Below are 16,995 nucleotides of genomic sequence, written 5' to 3' on the forward strand. Positions count from 1 at the left end.
TGACAGGGACTAGAAAGAGAGAGCATATTTCTCCTGTTTTGGCTTCCCTTCATTGGCTTCCTGTTAAATCCAGAATTGAATTCAAAATCCTGCTCCTCACATACAAGGTCTTAAATAATCAGGCCCCATCTTATCTTAATGACCTTGTAGTACCATATCACCCTATTAGAGCACTTCGCTCTCGCTCTGCAGGCCTACTTGTTGTTCCTAGAGTAATTAAAAGTAGAATGGGAGGCAGAGCCTTCAGTTTTCAGGCCCCTCTTCTGTGGAACCAGCTTCCAGTTTGGATTCGGGAGACAGACACTATCTCTACTTTCAAGATTAGGCTTAAAACTTTCCTTTTTGCTAAAGCATATAGTTAGGGCTGGACCAGGTGACCCTGAATCCTCCCTTAGTTATGCTGCAATAGACGTAGGCTGCCGGGGGATTCCCATGATGCATTGAGTTTTTCCTTTCCAGTCACCTTTCTCACTCACTATGTATTAACAGACCTCTCTGCACTGAATCATATCTGTTATTAACCTCTGTCTCTCTTCCACAGCATGTCTTTTATCCTGTCTTCCTTCTCTCACCCCAACCGGTCGCAGCAGATGGCCGCCCCTCCCTGAGCCTGGTTCTGCTGGAAGTTTCTTCCTGTTAAAAGGGAGTTTTTCCTTCCCACTGTCGCCAAAGTGCTTGCTCATAGGGGTCATATGATTGTTGGGTTTTTCTCTGTATCTATGAAGCGCCTTGAGGCGACTTTTGTTGTAATTTGGCGCTATATAAATAAAATTGAATTGAATTGAATTGTTGCTAGTATTTTTTTCACATTATATTTGGCATTTTGACCTGTTTTGGCCAAAATGATGGGGAAATCTCAGTTAATTCAATTCAATATTATTTACATAGCGCCAAATCACAACAACAGTCATGCGCGATTCATTTGCCGTTTGAACGCATAGGTGTGAACATCTCCTGCCCTGATAGCAGTGGGGGGAGGACTATCCTCCGCCCGTGAGCGCTTTGGAACGGTCGAGGTGCCCACCGCAGCACCCGCTGCTTATTGAGAGTAAGAGCGATATGCGCTTTCACATCAAAAAGTCATCATAAATAAGTCTCCAATAACACCAGAAAAAGTCGCTAGATTTGTCACTAGTCGCTTTTTAGAAAAAAAGTCGCTAAGAGGGTCTGAAAACTTGCTAAATATAGCGACAAAGTCGCTAAGTTGGCAACACTGGCAAGTTGCACCTCCAAATCAATGTAATTAACAAAGATTCTTAATTTGAATATTGAAAAATAATATAATAAGAAAACATAGGCCTATTTGCGAGAAAAACTGAACAAAAGAACAGTCTTAATACAATATTAAACATTAAATTTGCTAAAACTCTACAAGCTATTTATCACCTGCCCTAAAGGGAAAAATTAGCCATAGAGGCCCAAATTGTTTTTATTCCAGGCTTCAAACTGTTGATTTTCAATGTAAAAATAAATATTCTGACAAGATTTTGTAGCCAGCCATTTAAAGAAGTACAGTTTTTTGTACTTCTGCACTGGCTTAAGGGTGTTGCATGTTCTTTACACCGCTTGGTGCTTTTTGAAATAAGAGGCTGCGTTCTTGATTCGCACATTTTGGTTGCGTGCTATTTTGTCATAGTTCAAGGTCACTTAAGATCTGTTACATACAACAAACAGATAATATCTAGACATGTTCATAAATGCCCTAAAAGTAGCAATCTGCTTACTCATAGTTCCATGAAATCCTGTTTCTATTTTCTCATCAAACTCCTAGCAAACGTTGCTGGCTCTACCTTCACATTCATGCCACAGATATAGTAAATGACAGTAGTGTTGATATTCTTGTGTATTTCTCAGCTAGAAAGCAAATATCTGTATTAAAAACATGTCAGGCCACTGTCCTCTTAATTCTGACTGACTCAGACTCTGTTAGGTAATGTTATCAACAACACAGAGCAAAGAAACATGAGATAAAATCAGTTACAGCAGAGCAATGGGAGAAATATTTCTTATTCTGTTCAAGTCTCATCTGTGGGTAGGGATATTGGCAAGTGACAGATGAAAGTCTAAGTACTTCTGGACAGCTGTTTGATTCGTTCTGGATGTAACATCGATCCTGCTGTTGATGTTCAATCATGAAGCCCTAATGTAGATTAAAAAAACAACAACAACCTCCTCAGCTCGCCTTCTCTGTTTTGTGTTGATTCGTCAGTGCACAGGGCGAAATCTGATGAGGTGAATTTGCTCACTGCTCTCCTGTGTTCTCTGATCCCTTCTCGCTCCTCTGGCCATATGGACCAAAAACACCCTTTTCTCCCTCTACAGCCACCACACATATGCATATGTGCGTGCACACAAATACCCGCACAAACTCACATACGCTGCAACTTAAGCACATACACCCTCTAACCTCACTATGGTCTCACACAGCAGGCCTGCCATAAATCAATGGGCAGGATCGTGTCTGCCAGTTAGACTAAACAAGAGCATTTGTGAGGATCTGCTCTTGCCCATTAATCATCTTGACAGCTTGAAAAACACATTTCCCCTTTAATGACTGTATTTGGATAATCAGCTCTGTTTCCCTTACCGCCCTCTCTCCGGCTCTCCCTCCCCTCCCATACCCCATCCCCGTTTTCTTTCTTATTTTTTTGCCCCAAGCGCAGTCATAGGCATGTGGATAGCTTGCTATTAGAAGAGGGGAAGGTAGGGGAGGGATTGTAGAGGTGAGGGAGGGGTTTCTTACATCAAAAAAGGGTCCTCTGAAAAAAGTAAAAATAATCACGCTGCCCTGTGGAAAACAGTTTGGGTTTTTTTCACCCTCGCTCAACAAACCACAAGGCCTCTGCTTATATAAACTTGTGTATGCGAGCGCACACTCTCACACTGTTACAGTCCTGCTAAATCAAACACAGAGAAGTCATGGATGGCGTACAGCTGCTAACACAAACCATCGTGTGTAAAGATTTGTCACAAGTAAAAAAATAAATACAGTGACACGTGATGAGGAAGTGTGACGCACAGCGTGTGACTGGAGACAATCTGAGCACTGACAGGTTGAAACGAACAGGTCCATCTTTAAACACAACACAGAGGCAAGTGGCTATTAAAAAAACCTGAATTTACTTTTAATTTTCTAAAAATAGAGTTTGAAATTGCATAACTTGCTGTGTTTTGTGTAATTTTGCGTCAGTTATGTCCCAGTGAGACAAAATCAGAATGCATCTTTTACCTCCAAAGCACCAGGCACCCATCGATGTCGTTTTTCTGGGTTATACCTGGTAGGCCACTCATTAGCCAACCAACCAGACAAGTCACTGACTTGCTAGTGACTTGCGATTGAGAAGTCGTTAGAAAATGTCACAAAACTAAAAGGTTGGTACAAAAACTGGACTCAAGTACAGGAACCCAGAACACAGACAGCAGAAATTATTGCAGTGTTTATTGGTTAAACACAAAACTTCAAACGTGATAAGGGCAGAGGCAATAAAACACAGAACTTGAGTTGCGAGGCCTAGTTAACGTGGCTAGGTGGACGTGGATTGAGAGGGGGGGAATTGGGCCGGAGGTGTAGACTGGAATGTGGTGGTTAAGCAGTCACACTGAGGAAAGAGGACAACTGAATTAGGGAGGTAGTGGAGAACCGCAAGATGGTGAGTATAATGCATGGTTTTCTTACTTGCAGGTGGAGAGAGTAAGCATTGAGAGGAGGGGTGACGTGAATCCGGAGTGAGCAGGATGATGTAGGGATGGCTGACCTGAGTTCCCAGAGGTTCCTGATGGTATGCGGTGGCAGGAGGGCAGACAAGGCACTGAGTGATTTCCACTGAAGATGTTGGTAAGGTATCCTGAATTGGAAAGACGAGCTTAAGCTTGAGATTTGAGTCGTGGTGAGTCTAGGAACTGTGGCATAAGAAAACAAGGTAAGTGGAGTATTCACAAAGAGAGCTTGAAGCATGTGTGCCGCTACCAACATGAGTTGATGACGAGCTAGTGGTGAATGAACGTCAACGTGCGGCTAAAATCACTCTGACCCGACCCGGGCCATCTGCTGACCCCGATCGGGTCAGCAGATGGCCCGGCCCAGGGGCGGATACCGCGTAGACTCAGGAGCCTGACGGAAAATTCCATCCGCACACCCGGACCGTGACGCCCCAATAATGATCAACATTTCACAAAACAAACTTCATGTTTTATTCAGTTTGACCCGACGCTAGTGACAGAGACCATAAAGTTGTCAGGAAAGTGTTTACTGAGGTGAAAGAGCAAAGGAGCCGAGGGCTGATTTCCCTCACAACTGAATGTATTTTTGCAACTGCATGAGTCACTGCCTGCCGGCCTTTAAAAATATTACGGGGTTAAGCCCCTTCTGCTTTGGTTTCACTTTTCAGACCCAGAAGTTGTATCCACTTTTTAATACTGCCTGTTGTCACAATTTGGTTCAAGGGTGAGTGGAGAAGAGTTGTCTTTTCAGGCTATTGCAGTGACCTGAATTCAACCTCATTTTGACCATTCACCATTTGATGTTTAACCATTGAGCAGTTTTATTAGAGGTCTAAAAACATGCTTCCCTTACCGCCCTCTCTCCGGTTCCACACCACTGAAGTTGCAGCATTTTCACAAACCAATTCTGGTTCATCCGTTTCATTCAACGGTCCACTTTCGCCCTTCTCATTCTCCGTCACCGCCATGCTTTTTCCACCATGTGCGTATAAAAAACAAAGGCACTGTGCATGCGCATTGTACCCATATTCTATTGCGATATTTCATTTTCTTATCATTGCCCAACATTAAACCGGTATTACCATGAACGGTATGATATGGCCCAGCCCTACTCCCACATGCTTAAACAGCACGATGGTGCTGTGGTTAGCGTTGCTACCTCAGAATAAGATGATTTCAACAAATCTGAGGAAGTGTTCAACAGAATGATTTCTGTTTAAAAAATTCTTCACCAACTTTAGTTGTCTATTTGTAGACATTTTTTCAATGACTTCAGGACAAAGGTTTTCAATTTTCTTTTTTTTCTTTTTTTTTTTCTTTTTTTAGTATGCGACATTACGTGATGGCAGAGCTTCAGTTCATCCTTTGTCATTTTTTTTTTTTTTTTTTTAATAAATAGGACAGGGGGAATGAATGAGAGAAAGAGGGGGAGAGAAAGAAAGAAAACCAAAGGGGAGAAGAGACGGTGAGAAGGGGGGGGAAGAGAGAGAAAAAAAAAAAAAAAAAAAAGAACTCCTGGGTCACCTGTATGGAGAAAAAAAAACAAACAAACAAAAAAAACAAACAGAGGAGACAGCAAACAACAAAGAGCAACATAATAATAGAGAAAACAAAGCACCATCACAATAAACTAGCTAGCCATAGATATCAATATTTACTAAATAATAAACGATATTGTGCAGCACGCAAGATAGACAGCGCACAGTGTGCTTTGAGGTAGCAGCCAAGAAAGCTTTAGTCCGCGTCTGTGAATACCCATGTGTGCATACCTGTGTGGATCAGCATGCTTGCATTCCAAAGGTTTCTCCATGTAATGATCTGCTAGGGAGTGTGGGGGGGCCACAGCCCCGTCCTCCAGGGTGTGAAGCGGGTATGGAGGAGATCAAAACTCCAGACATCCAGAGGCCCCCAGAACACAAGAGACCATGGAAGACCAACAGAGGGGCAGCCGCGCCACTGTTCCAGTACAGGTTTTCAATTTTCACTATTTTAACCAAATCTCAGTGTTCAAATGTCTGGGCACATCCTCTCCAACATCTTTGTTCCAGTTTTTGCTGGGTGGGTATCTGGTTTCTGTCCATCTGCAGGACAGAACAGCTTATTAATGTAAAGAAATCAGGGAACCTGTTTCACACTGGGCCGGGCCTGTCCAGGGTCTCAGAGCTTCAAGTGCAGCAGCTTAGGGAGACATGGGAAGTGAAGCAGAAAGTGAGTGTGACTGCCATATCCACACACACAATTTTGTCATGAATTACTATTCAAGTTTTTCCAAATAGTTTATGTCACCTGTTTGCTGATTAAAGCCTCACTCACACAGTTCCAGATACTGGTCGGCGACCCCCTTGCAGTGTGCGGTTGCTAGGTGAAATGTTTATCTCCTGAACTGTTGACAAGTGATTGCCAAGTGAAATTTGTCTCAAACAGAGGACCAAAAACTGCTTTGTAAGTACTTTGGTCTCGAGCAGATTGCTGATGTTTCTTGTAGGTTGTCTGGAAGAATCCAACTTATCTCCAAAACGTGCCATTTATTCTGAGCAGTTATGGACCTTGAAGAGGTGCAATAGAGATTGTTCATTGTTAAAGTAAAAAGTTGTGCCTTACTGCTGAAGTTAACATGTTTCAAATGGTGCAACTTCCAGTTTCTATTGTGAGCAGTGTTTGCAGACAAGTTGACAACCTCCATGCAAACTGTTGGCAACCTGCTAGCAATCAAAGAAGTGTTTTGGTGTTGTCCCATCACTTTGCAATGAATTTCACTCCAGTGACAGCATGCAAACCAGCAAACACTTGCTAACCAGATGTAAACATAACATAAAAATATTTTACTTTAGCAACTGGTGATTACCACGGGGTCACTGATTGCTAAAGCCCCCTGCATGAATGGGGCTCAATTTCGCAGTGACAGCCAGCAACCTTTACAGGCACTCACAACTTGTTGGAGAACATACATTTTCCCTTAGAGTCAAACAGGCCTAAAGGTCAGTCACTGGCAACGTGGTAAAAATGGTTGCAAAGAGGTAAGCAGTGCTGTTCTTTATTCTACAATTACCTGTAGTTTGTATGGAAGTCGCTGACTTGATGGCAAATACTACTCCTTCTGGGTCACCTTCAAAGTAAAAGTTGAGCCTTTTGAAGTGTGTCAGTTAGGCACAACTTATACTTTGACACCAAGCGGATTGTGTTACTCCATTTCAATTTCCATTACTGCTTTGGGGTTGTTTAGCGAATATTTTCTGGCAAGTCAGGGGAATCTAATTGTGACCAAAGTGATCACAAGGAGGTTTCTGGTGTAGCCTCTTCTTGTAGTGTAGCGGTTCACACGTTTGCCTAACAAACACTCTGAGGAAGGGCATGTTGTAAAAACCTGTGCCAAATCAAACATCTGCTTTATTCTGACCCATAACAAATAAAGGAGACGCTAAAAAAAGTTTAGTTTGTTGAGTTAGATCTTGATTTGTTGGGTAGTATTCTGTTTAGCTGATGTATGCGCCAGCTTATTTCGTAATTATGTCTTCTTGGTTTTTGAGTAGATTACAAGCTGTTTTTTGAATAATATGCTATGCTTCTGCCTCGGTGTCTTTTGACTACTTTGTCCCTGACAGAAAATGAAACTTGAATGGCGTCTTCTCTCTTAGCAAAAGGGAAGATAGCATTCTCACAATGATAGATATCAACTCTGGCACAGAGGACATGAGCAGTACCCAAACAAAAGGATTTCATTAGCAGTTGTCATTTCCACTTTAAATAACCGTTATTTATGCATCCAATATACCTAATGATTCATAGCTTTAATGCATTGTTACACAGGCTGAGAATAGCTCACATGTATTAAATTATATGTAATATATACAGATGTGTAATGTATACAGCAAACCTGTGTGTGTGTGTGTGTGTGTGTGTGTGTGTGTGTGTGTGTGTGTGTGTGTGTGTGTGTGTGTGTGTGCGTGCGTGTGTGCAGCTGCGTACTACAGTGTGTTGACAGGTGGAATAATGCATATTTCTGCAGTGGTGTCTGAACAACACACAGCTGAGTGATGCACACAGACACAGTGTTTGGATCTGGCAGCTGAAGTCCAACTCAACTGACAGTCAGCTAACAAACATCTCGTGTGTGTTAAGTGACCGAAGAGAGACCTTGGCACACCCAGCCATTGCAAACACATTTAGACATACACTCACACAGACAATTTGTGATGAATTAATTCCAGTTCACATAACCTCTTATTAAAGATTCTAATCCTGCAAAAATAAAAAAATAAAAAAAGAAAGCAGCAGGAAGGACCATGAAATATGAAATGGAGACATAAAACAGAAATTAGACCCACAATGCTGACACCAAGCACATTATGACCACAGGCCGTCCCAAAGTGGAAGGAATACCCAAGTTGTCAGTCCGAGCATGAATCCTGATCGTCAGCAGCTGCTCGCTCTCCGCCAAGGCACGTTCGTTTCTGAACGGCCGTGACATCTTTGCAGCGATCTCCCAGCGTGGCGGCAAATGGAATCCAGCTGGACGCACGGTTCAAGCGCTATTAGCAGAGCACCATACTGTAATTGAAACGTTCATTTCTCCACTGGTGGTTAGGGAGGGTATGTCTATTAACGGTGCTCGCTCTCACCACGAGAACTTTGTAGACCGCAGCAGCTCCGGGCAGCTTTCCACGTCGAGGCCAAGTGAGGCTCTCCAAGGTCAGGGCTGGATGGAAATCAAACCGAGAGCACTGTTTCTCTGTCTGCAGCTATACAGCTGAGCTGACAGCCTCTCTCAGTCACTAATCAATAAATAACTCAACCCCAAAATGAATTGTACAAACGATCAAGTTTGTACAATTTGTTCAGGTTCATCACATTTTTAGTTATGTATTACATTTCATTTGTGTTGACTGTTAATACTTTGCATCCAATAACTCACAAGTTTTATATAAACTTTAGCTGTGTAAATGTGAAAATTACTTTAAAAAATTGAAGAATTTTTGGGTACAGACGAGCATTTAGACATATAAACATATGAGAAAGGTGATCTAAGTGACTCTGAATGTGGCTACTCTGAGTATTTAAAAACTGCTGATTTATTGGGATTTTCCCATGGATCCATCTACAGGCTTCACATGTCCAGAAAGCGAAAATATTCACTGAGTGGCTCTTATCTGCTCAAAAATGCCGTGCTGCTGTCAGAGAATGGCCAGACTCCTTTGAGCTGATAGGAAGGCAGCAGTAACTCAAGTAAACACTGGTTACGACCAACATATGCCGTAGCGTATCTCTGAAGGCACGACATATCGATCGCTTGAAGCTGATGGGCCAAGGAAGCAGAAGACCACACCAGGTATGAACAGTTCGGGTTGTTGTCGGTGGTGTAATATTATGGGGGATGCTTTCTTTGCACACTTTCAGCCCCTTCAGCCCAACCGAGCATCATTTAAACTCCACAGTCCTCGTGAGTATTGCTGTTGGCCGTGTCTTTATGACCACCGTGTATCCAATTACAGCTCAAATCATCTCAAAATAATTTCTTGAACATGACAATGAGTTCACTGTATTGTCCATTTGAGATGTGGGGGAAGACGAGTTTCACATCATGGATGTGAAGCCGACAAATCGGATGCTGTCATGTCGGAAGCAAAATCTCTGAGCTGCATTTCTAGCATCATCTTGAATCTATGCAATGAAGAATTAAGGTCCTTCTAGAATCATGTCCCACGTTGAGCTGACATCTTTAAATCCTTCCAGGCAGTTATTTGGAATTACTATTGCATTTAAATTTAATCTTGGTGGTGACCAGGACATCACTACCACATGAATAGAATCCAACTCGAAGCTGACAAAACATGTTTAAAAAGTTGCCTGACTTTGTCCTAAATAGGGTTTTTAAAAACCTTGTATCCTTGGATATTACACTTCTAATGTTACTTCTTTTGTTGCTTAATTCTTCAACAGGTTTCACGGATTTCTCTTCCGGATAAAGCCTCTTCTGAAAAATTGGAGTCTTAGTCTTTTAGTCCTACAATTGGAGTTCTAAGACTATAATTGGGAAAATCTGCCATTTATTTGAATGGGAATTAAATTTTTTATGAGACAGGACTGTATCGTAGCCCAGTGTCTTTGTGCTATTGTCCACAAAAACACATGACATTTCCAAGAGAGATGACCAAGACCCACCCAACTAAAGCTATGTATTGTCCACATGCATTTTATTTGTCAAAAGGTTTATTTCCTCTGATTAAGTGCACATGATTGCACTTGGAGGTGTTGGAGGAACTTGTTCCAACCACCTTTCGCCCTGCAAACCAACCTGGAAGTCTTTAATATGGCTTTTATTTTTTCCACGTAGAGCATTTCAGCATGGCTGGCTGCAGACGTGAATGAGAGCGGAATCGACACAGGCATGTAGAGGAGTCAGTCACAGGGCTTATGTGGAGAAATAAAACAGAGATTGTGTGACAGGCCCTGATGAGGGATGTGTTCACGCCATCTGGGTTGCTTTAACACTGCGGTCACTGTTGGATGCCGAAGGCTCTGTATTGTGTCCTGATGTTAAACACAGAGGTGGTAGTCATGGAGTTGAGGTTAATGTTTTGTTCTGAAGACACAGTGAGAACGAGAGAGAGAGACTGAAAAACCCTTCTCTCTCTCTCTCTCTCTCTGTCCTGGCTGTCAGCAGAGACGTGAGCCGGGGTAGAGCTGGCGTCTAATTGAAGAGCAGCTCCACACCCTGTCGTCATTAATCACCGAGCCTGTCAGCCACTGCTCAGGACCTCACAGTGGCACTCTGCACTGACGCACAGAGAGGAAAATATTAGTGCCCTCCAGCACCACCTCCACTGATACTACCTACTACTACTACTCTGATTACTTTCATTGCTGCACATTACTGTGCTGTCCTTATGACTAGAAGCACTTTCAGTCCTACACTGAATGAAAACATTAGCATTTGTTTTCCATTTTTTTGATATCGTATGAGTTTAAAGAACAACGTGTAACAAGGCTCACTCCTGTCTCTGATCATATGTTAGGATAAAAAAGAGTGCGACATCAGTGTTGTCAGCAAGAAATCATTTTCTGAGAAATCATTATAAAATCAAAGCATTGATTTTTCAAGTGAAATACAGAGATTTTAGAGGGTACAGAATAACCTTATAATTGTTTTATTTTATAAGATACTGAATTATTTGGGGAAGTGTTGTAGTTCTTCCTTTGGGGTAACAGTTAAGATATACCCAGACCACATATACTGTATATAAAAGATGGACATGGGCCCCCGATGACTCTTTTTTTCAGAACACATTTTGAAACTTGCCATTGTAATTACATTTTCTTTTTATCAATTAATTTACAACCATAGGTGACTGCCTTTCATTCATTTGGATGAAAGGGTGGAGTGCTAAGATTGCAGCTAATACTGGCTAGCTTGGTTAGCAAATGGCATCCATAAACTGTACATACTTGCTAATTAGTCCTAAGTAGCAAACTAATAAAACACTATAATTTCACTTTTTGAAAAGTGCGTACCACGCAAGTGCTGATATGACATATGGATAGACCCAATGAAAATACTCCTACAGGTACAAATGTGACAAACATGGGCTCCAGTTCACTAACTGGAATATTTTTTGTCTTAACCAGGCTGCAGATCTGCTGTAAAGACAGACATTTCTACATGGGAGTCTATAGAGGACGGAGTCACCCTCTTTAGAAAAACAAGAAAAGTATTATTTTTAATCAAGCGCAACAAAGATTAAGCAGAGCAGAAATTCAGCAGAATAAATTTATATTTGTCATATTTACTTTAAAAACGGGTTAAATTACTTGGAAAATTGCTATATTTTTACTGTGGAGTACCACAGTAAAGACACACTCAACCCACCAGAGTCAGATAGTGTTTCAGAAGAAATAAATTAACTCAGTTCTTTTTTTACAAATGTAACTCTTAAAAACATTCTCAAAGTCGCTTCATTTCATTATTTTTAGTGTGATGAAATTTAAATCTAAATATTTTTTTTTCTTTTTTCTTTTTGTTGTTTTTACAGTCATTTACATATGTGCATGTGCTGACAAGCATAAGAAAGAGTTATTACTCATTCATACATGATCATTTTGAGCTTACGTGTACGTGTCTGCACATATCTCAGAGTATAAAGGCGTGCACTGTTTTGTTTCAGAACAGAGATATTTAGTTATGCTGGAAAATATCGTCAACTGTACCCTTATTTAAAAAAATCTCCATTTTTGGTGAAAGGGACATTTGTGTAAGCACTCTGTGAACAAAAGATCAGTGCTGGATACACACCCACACACACACACACACACACACACACACACAGAGTCTTGCGGAGGCGACATAAATGGAGTGTGTGGGTGTTGACTCAGCTGTGAGAGTGTGTGTGGGGGGAGAGAAGATAGATGTAGGAGATTGATGAGCGCCGGGATAGGGAGAATAGTGAGGCATTTGATGAACGAGTGTAAACTGGCAACAGTGGAATTAATTCCACCACCCTCCCGACAAGATTGAAAGTTCTCCCCTCTGCGTGACCTCCAAGTGTGAATCATCTTCAGATTCAGGCCGGTGTAACCAGGTCTCTGTGCATAGTTTGTAAAACAGCATCCCAGCAGCTGCATAGATGTGCATCAAAAGCAAGAAAACAGTGACGATCGCTTCATTTTTCACCTGTGTTTCACCTGCACAACTTTAGGGGGCAACATAATCCACTACATCTCTAGCACCACAACTCTGCAAGTTCCAAAAGAAATGCACTGCATCCTTGACCTATTTTGTCTAGACTACTTCATAAATGACATAAGAAAAGCAAGAACATGAAAGTAAGTCTGTCCTCTCTCAGACAAGTGCCTGGCTCTGGTTTCTAAAGGAGAAAAATAGGCGTATTGTCCCAAAGAGCTATCCAGAGTGGTGATCAGGGCGCCGTGACCTTGCTGGTGTGGCAGGGGCTGGATGTGGTTTGGGAGGGTCATCCATTTTGTTAATGGTCCTGTCAAGTGACACCTGTGCTTGCCTCTCCCCTGTCTGGAGTGCTAATGAAGCGCGAGAGTGGAGGAGTCTGGGAGTCGGGGTCAATAGCCACCTTGGAGACCGCAGCCATGGCGCTCTGCGCCACCTACGCCCTGTCAGCCAAATAGAGTGGAGCCACAGATACATTATCAGGGCTGAAGCACTAATGGCAGTGGTGTGGCTTTAAGATAGACCGAGTCCTTCGCTTTAAATTAGCATCCAGCAGCTCTGAGTGGAGAATGCTGACTTCAGTAAACCACGGGGCAGCAGCCAAACAGCACAGAAAATGGCTCTTCGCATCAGGACAGTGGCCTCCATGTTTGCGGTTCCTGCAAGAGAGCCGGCTCTCCTCAGGGGAGGTGTCAGCACATTGATGAATATTTCTCTATTAACCGCCTCCCATTGTCAGCTCTGGCCTTTGTGTTTCAGGCCAATCCGTCAGAGCGTGAGGAGCTCCCAGGTCGACGTCTCCCTCAGGTCATTATTGAAGTCCCAGTGACCCGGCACAGCCGTCCTCTTTGCTGAGGTGGCTGCTTCCAGGCCTCACAAACAAGAATCAGCAATTAAGCGCAGCACCCGCAACAACAAAAGCAATGCGGGCATCGAAGAGTAGGTGGGATGAAAGTCTTCAGAGACTCGCTAACAGGGCTAATGTGACCCAGCGTGGCCTCTTTAGGACGGCCCTGTCAACTGATATGAGCCATGAAATATTACACACAGCCACATATAGCGCGGCTGTGAGAGCCAGTATGATAGATGGGCTTAGATAAGTGCAGTGCTGCAGTCTGGCGAGATTTACTGTGTCCTCTGATGCTTGAGACAAAAAGATACTTCATGGTGCTATATATAGAATAGAAAAGAGGAAAAAAAACAAGTTGAAATGCAATCATGTATCATTTATTTAACAAAATAAGACTTTCTCCTATTGGTGGGATAGCACAGCCATCATTGATTTTTTTTTCTTTGTATATTGTTTGTTGTTTTTTTTTAATCTCTGCACCATTTGTTTGGGAGACTGTAGCTTGCTGACCCCATGTAAGCTTGAAAAAATATTACATCTTTGCATATGTACAAATAAAAATAATGGCATTGTTCAAGATAATTCTCAAAGACATGCAATTCTCCAGAGTCTGAATAACGCAGTGAAGGATGAGGAAAAAACAAAACAAAACAGCAGTAAGGAAAGAAAATTTAAAAAGAGGTTCTCAGAATAAAACCTCACAATCCATCTTCATTATGGTGCAACTTTTTTTGTGTGTGTATGATAGGCATAATGGTAGTATACTTAAATCATTCCTTTTCAGTTAGAATTCATTTGGACAGCAAAACTTCCAACCCCCAGGAGTTGAATACCAAGCGCTTGAGTGAAAAATAAATACAGACTTTTTAAGATCTAGGAGAGATATTGAGAAAAACAAAAGAAATCAAGACAAGTTTATCATTTTTAAGCTCTGCTTCCCACCCGTCTTGGATCACCAAAGTCTGTTCTTTCTCTGCTGCTGCAGTTGATCCATCAGTCTTTTGCCTTTGGAGCACCAGTCGCAATCCTGAGGCTAACAGGTGGTGTTCCTGGCAGGCAGGCCAACAGGCACGATGCCCTGTACTGGTGATGACCCCAATCTTGACTATCCATCTTCAGGGCTGCTCTGGAGAATCCCAAGCTGGTGCCTGCAGTCTGTGGGCATCAACGCAGTTTTGGATGTCACTGGTATCCAAGGGCTGAGGCTGAGCCCAGTCTCTGACTGTAGAGGGCATAGGGGGAGTAGTAGGCTGAGGAGGAGGGCAGGGATGGCATGGGAAGTCCTGGGGCTCCTTGCAAGTGGGATTTGCTGTAGGGGTGGTAGCGTGCCAGACCCAAGCCAGGAGAGCCACGGAGGGAGAAGGAACTGGGCAGGGTACCCGGGCTGCTGGGTGGGGGCAAGTGGAGATGGCAGGAAGCTGTCGATGAAACCGATGATGGATAGGCAGACAACAACTTAGTGTCCACCATACCAGGCAGGGCTGTGTGGGTACGCAAGTGGGCCAGCAGCTCCTCTGATGTTGCAAAACGCTTGTCACAGGGACCCCCAACAGACACCCAGTTACAGGCATGAGGCTGCGGTTCATTAGGGAGCATGAAACCATACGTGTAAAGGGGGTGGGAAAGAGAGGGGGTCGTGCTAGAGGACAAGGAGCTAGAGTGTAGAGAGTGAAGGTGATGTGAGGGGTAAACCAGGGGAAAACCAGACTTGAGGCTCGAAGGGTCATGGACGCAGGTGGAGCAGTTACTGCTTCCTAGGTGGGGTGCATTGGGGTAACTCAGACAGTAAGGGTCCCGACATAAACTCTGCATCAGAGATGGGGGTGAGGCTCCAGTGAGTGGGCTGGAGCTGGGGTGCTTCCCTGAAAGTCCTAAACCCAAACTAGATTTGGTAGGGTCCAAGCCAGGGACAAACTGGGACGGGTAGCCGGCATAAGCCCCGACAATGGAGCCATGGTAGCCCATAGAAGCAGGGGGTAGGGGGAAGACAGAGTGTCCTGGTTTAAATGGGGAGACTGGGGCGATGTGCCCTGAGCCCAGACTGGACTGTGAGGAGGCCTGCGGGTCAGCCTTGCTCTCTGGCCGCGGGCTGCTTGCAGAGCTGGCGTTGCTGGAGTTGGCGCTGGCCCGTACGTGGCTGGAGTTGGCTAACTGTGCACCATCCATGCCTGACTTAGCTGCATCTGAGTCTTTTTTACCAGCGTTGTTGCTATTACTGTCCGAGCTGGCTGGCTCTGAGCTCCCAGGTTTGCTGTCCACGTGTGGAGCCTGCGAGTGTGGTGGGGGCTGTATGGAAGGGGAATGACTTTGTCTGTGGGGCTGGCTCTGACTGTGCAGGGGAGGAGAACTAGAGCCGGGTGACCGTGAATGGGGAGGGAAAGATGGACATGAACCACCACCGGAGCTTCCATTTGGCACCCTGAAAGACGCTTTATCTGAAGGCCCCTTCGTCACCAGAACATCCTTACGGCAGTCGCCTGATGACTTGGAGTAAGGCTTGAAGCTGGATTTGTCCTCCAGGGACTGGTGCTGTTCTCCGGACTTGGATGACCGGCTGGAGGGCTCCTTGTCTCCCAGACTACTGGAGGAGAGGGAGGCCAACTTGGAGGAAGAGGGGGGGTCTGGTTTACCAATTTGAGAGCAGGTCTGTGCCAGCAGGGCCAAAGGACTCTTCTTGGCATCCAGCTGAGGAAAAACAAAAACAAAAGCAATAGATAAAAGATTTTTTTTAAAGCAAATCAAACATTACACCATAAAACCCATACAGATAAAAAAAATTTTAATTCCGAGATATTATATTCTAATTTTTCAACAGTGAAATGAATAAAAGACGTCAGAGGGTGAAAGTTGAAGCAAAGTTTAGGTAAAAACGAAGAAAAGAAAATGAAAAACATCGTAAACATTCCATAAATACAAACGGAACGATTAACAACGTGGTGTTAAAGTGGCGATTTTTTTTAAAAGTCTATAAGTTGCAGTCATTTTGTATTTATAAACTCTGGTGTTTTGCATTTTGCCCCCAAAAAACTGCCGTGCGTAAAATGGCGCAGACGGGATTTTCGTCGGATAACATTCCAGCCCTCCTACACTCGTGGATTTAAGAAGAAATAATTCAAATTAAGAAGAATAAGAAAAAGACAAAGAGAAAAACGACATCTGGTGCCGCAGACATATCTTAATTTTTTTTTTCTTATCCACTTACTTCAATACTGGCAGGCGCGGATGTGAGAGGCTGGAGGTACTCCGGGTGCAGCAAGTGGCCGCTGTGCGCCGTCAACATCTTTACGATCCGGATAGGAAGCCTTTTAGCCTGGCGCGAAGGATCCGAGGGAGAAAGACAAGGAGTGGGTGTGGGAACGGACGGTCTCTCCGCTCCTGTCCGGTGTGGATCGTCGGCGGCGCTGCGTTCCGGGGACTGGCTGCGTAAAAGCGGTTCAGGTCCACCGGGGAGATCTCTCATCTGGATCGGGGCGCAAAGAGGGACGGAGGCATGTAACGGGTGGCCGCGGGGTTCACTTTCATTTAGAAGCACATTTCATGGTGATGAACTTTAAAAAAAAAAAAAGAGAGAGAGAGTGCAGTAATCCACAGGGCAGTGCGTTGTGCGCGTCCTTCGTGTCGGACCAAAGCTGGCTCTACAGAGGAACAAATCGCCCAAATGTCATCCTTTATGGGGCTCTTTAATATTACCCGTCAGTTATTCCTAAATATTCCTTATCCAGTGTTGGAGAAGATGGAAACAAAAACACCA

At 43.6% G+C, this 16,995-nt stretch overlaps 1 protein-coding gene across 1 annotated transcript; it reads right to left on the minus strand.

Moving 5' to 3' along the window:
- Positions 1–14,426: 14,426 nt before the first annotated feature.
- znf703 (zinc finger protein 703) lies at positions 14,427–16,704 on the minus strand. The gene is made up of 2 exons (XM_085367862.1): positions 16,447–16,704; positions 14,427–15,929 (listed from the first exon to the last, which is right to left on the minus strand). The coding sequence occupies exons 1-2, from the start codon at positions 16,702–16,704 to the stop codon at positions 14,427–14,429; spliced, it is 1,761 nt and encodes a 586-aa protein (XP_085223988.1).
- Between the last annotated feature and the right edge of the window lie 291 nt (positions 16,705–16,995).

The sequence above is a fragment of the Diplotaxodon limnothrissa genome, linkage group LG12 (genome assembly GCF_057381915.1).
Source record: "Diplotaxodon limnothrissa isolate DT_005_m linkage group LG12, D_limnothrissa_male_GT1.1, whole genome shotgun sequence".
NCBI classification, from domain to species: Eukaryota; Metazoa; Chordata; class Actinopteri; order Cichliformes; family Cichlidae; genus Diplotaxodon; species Diplotaxodon limnothrissa.

What these genes read in the sequence shown, in the direction of transcription:
- znf703 (XM_085367862.1), bottom strand. Translation starts at nt 16,704, where the DNA reads ATGAGAGATCTCCCCGGTGGACCTGAACCGCTTTTACGCAGCCAGTCC. An exon ending in CCGCGCCTGCCAGTATTGAA is followed by an intron (nt 15,930 to 16,446) that starts GTAAGTGGATAA and finishes GTTTTTCCTCAG; the next exon opens with CTGGATGCCAAGAAGAGTCC.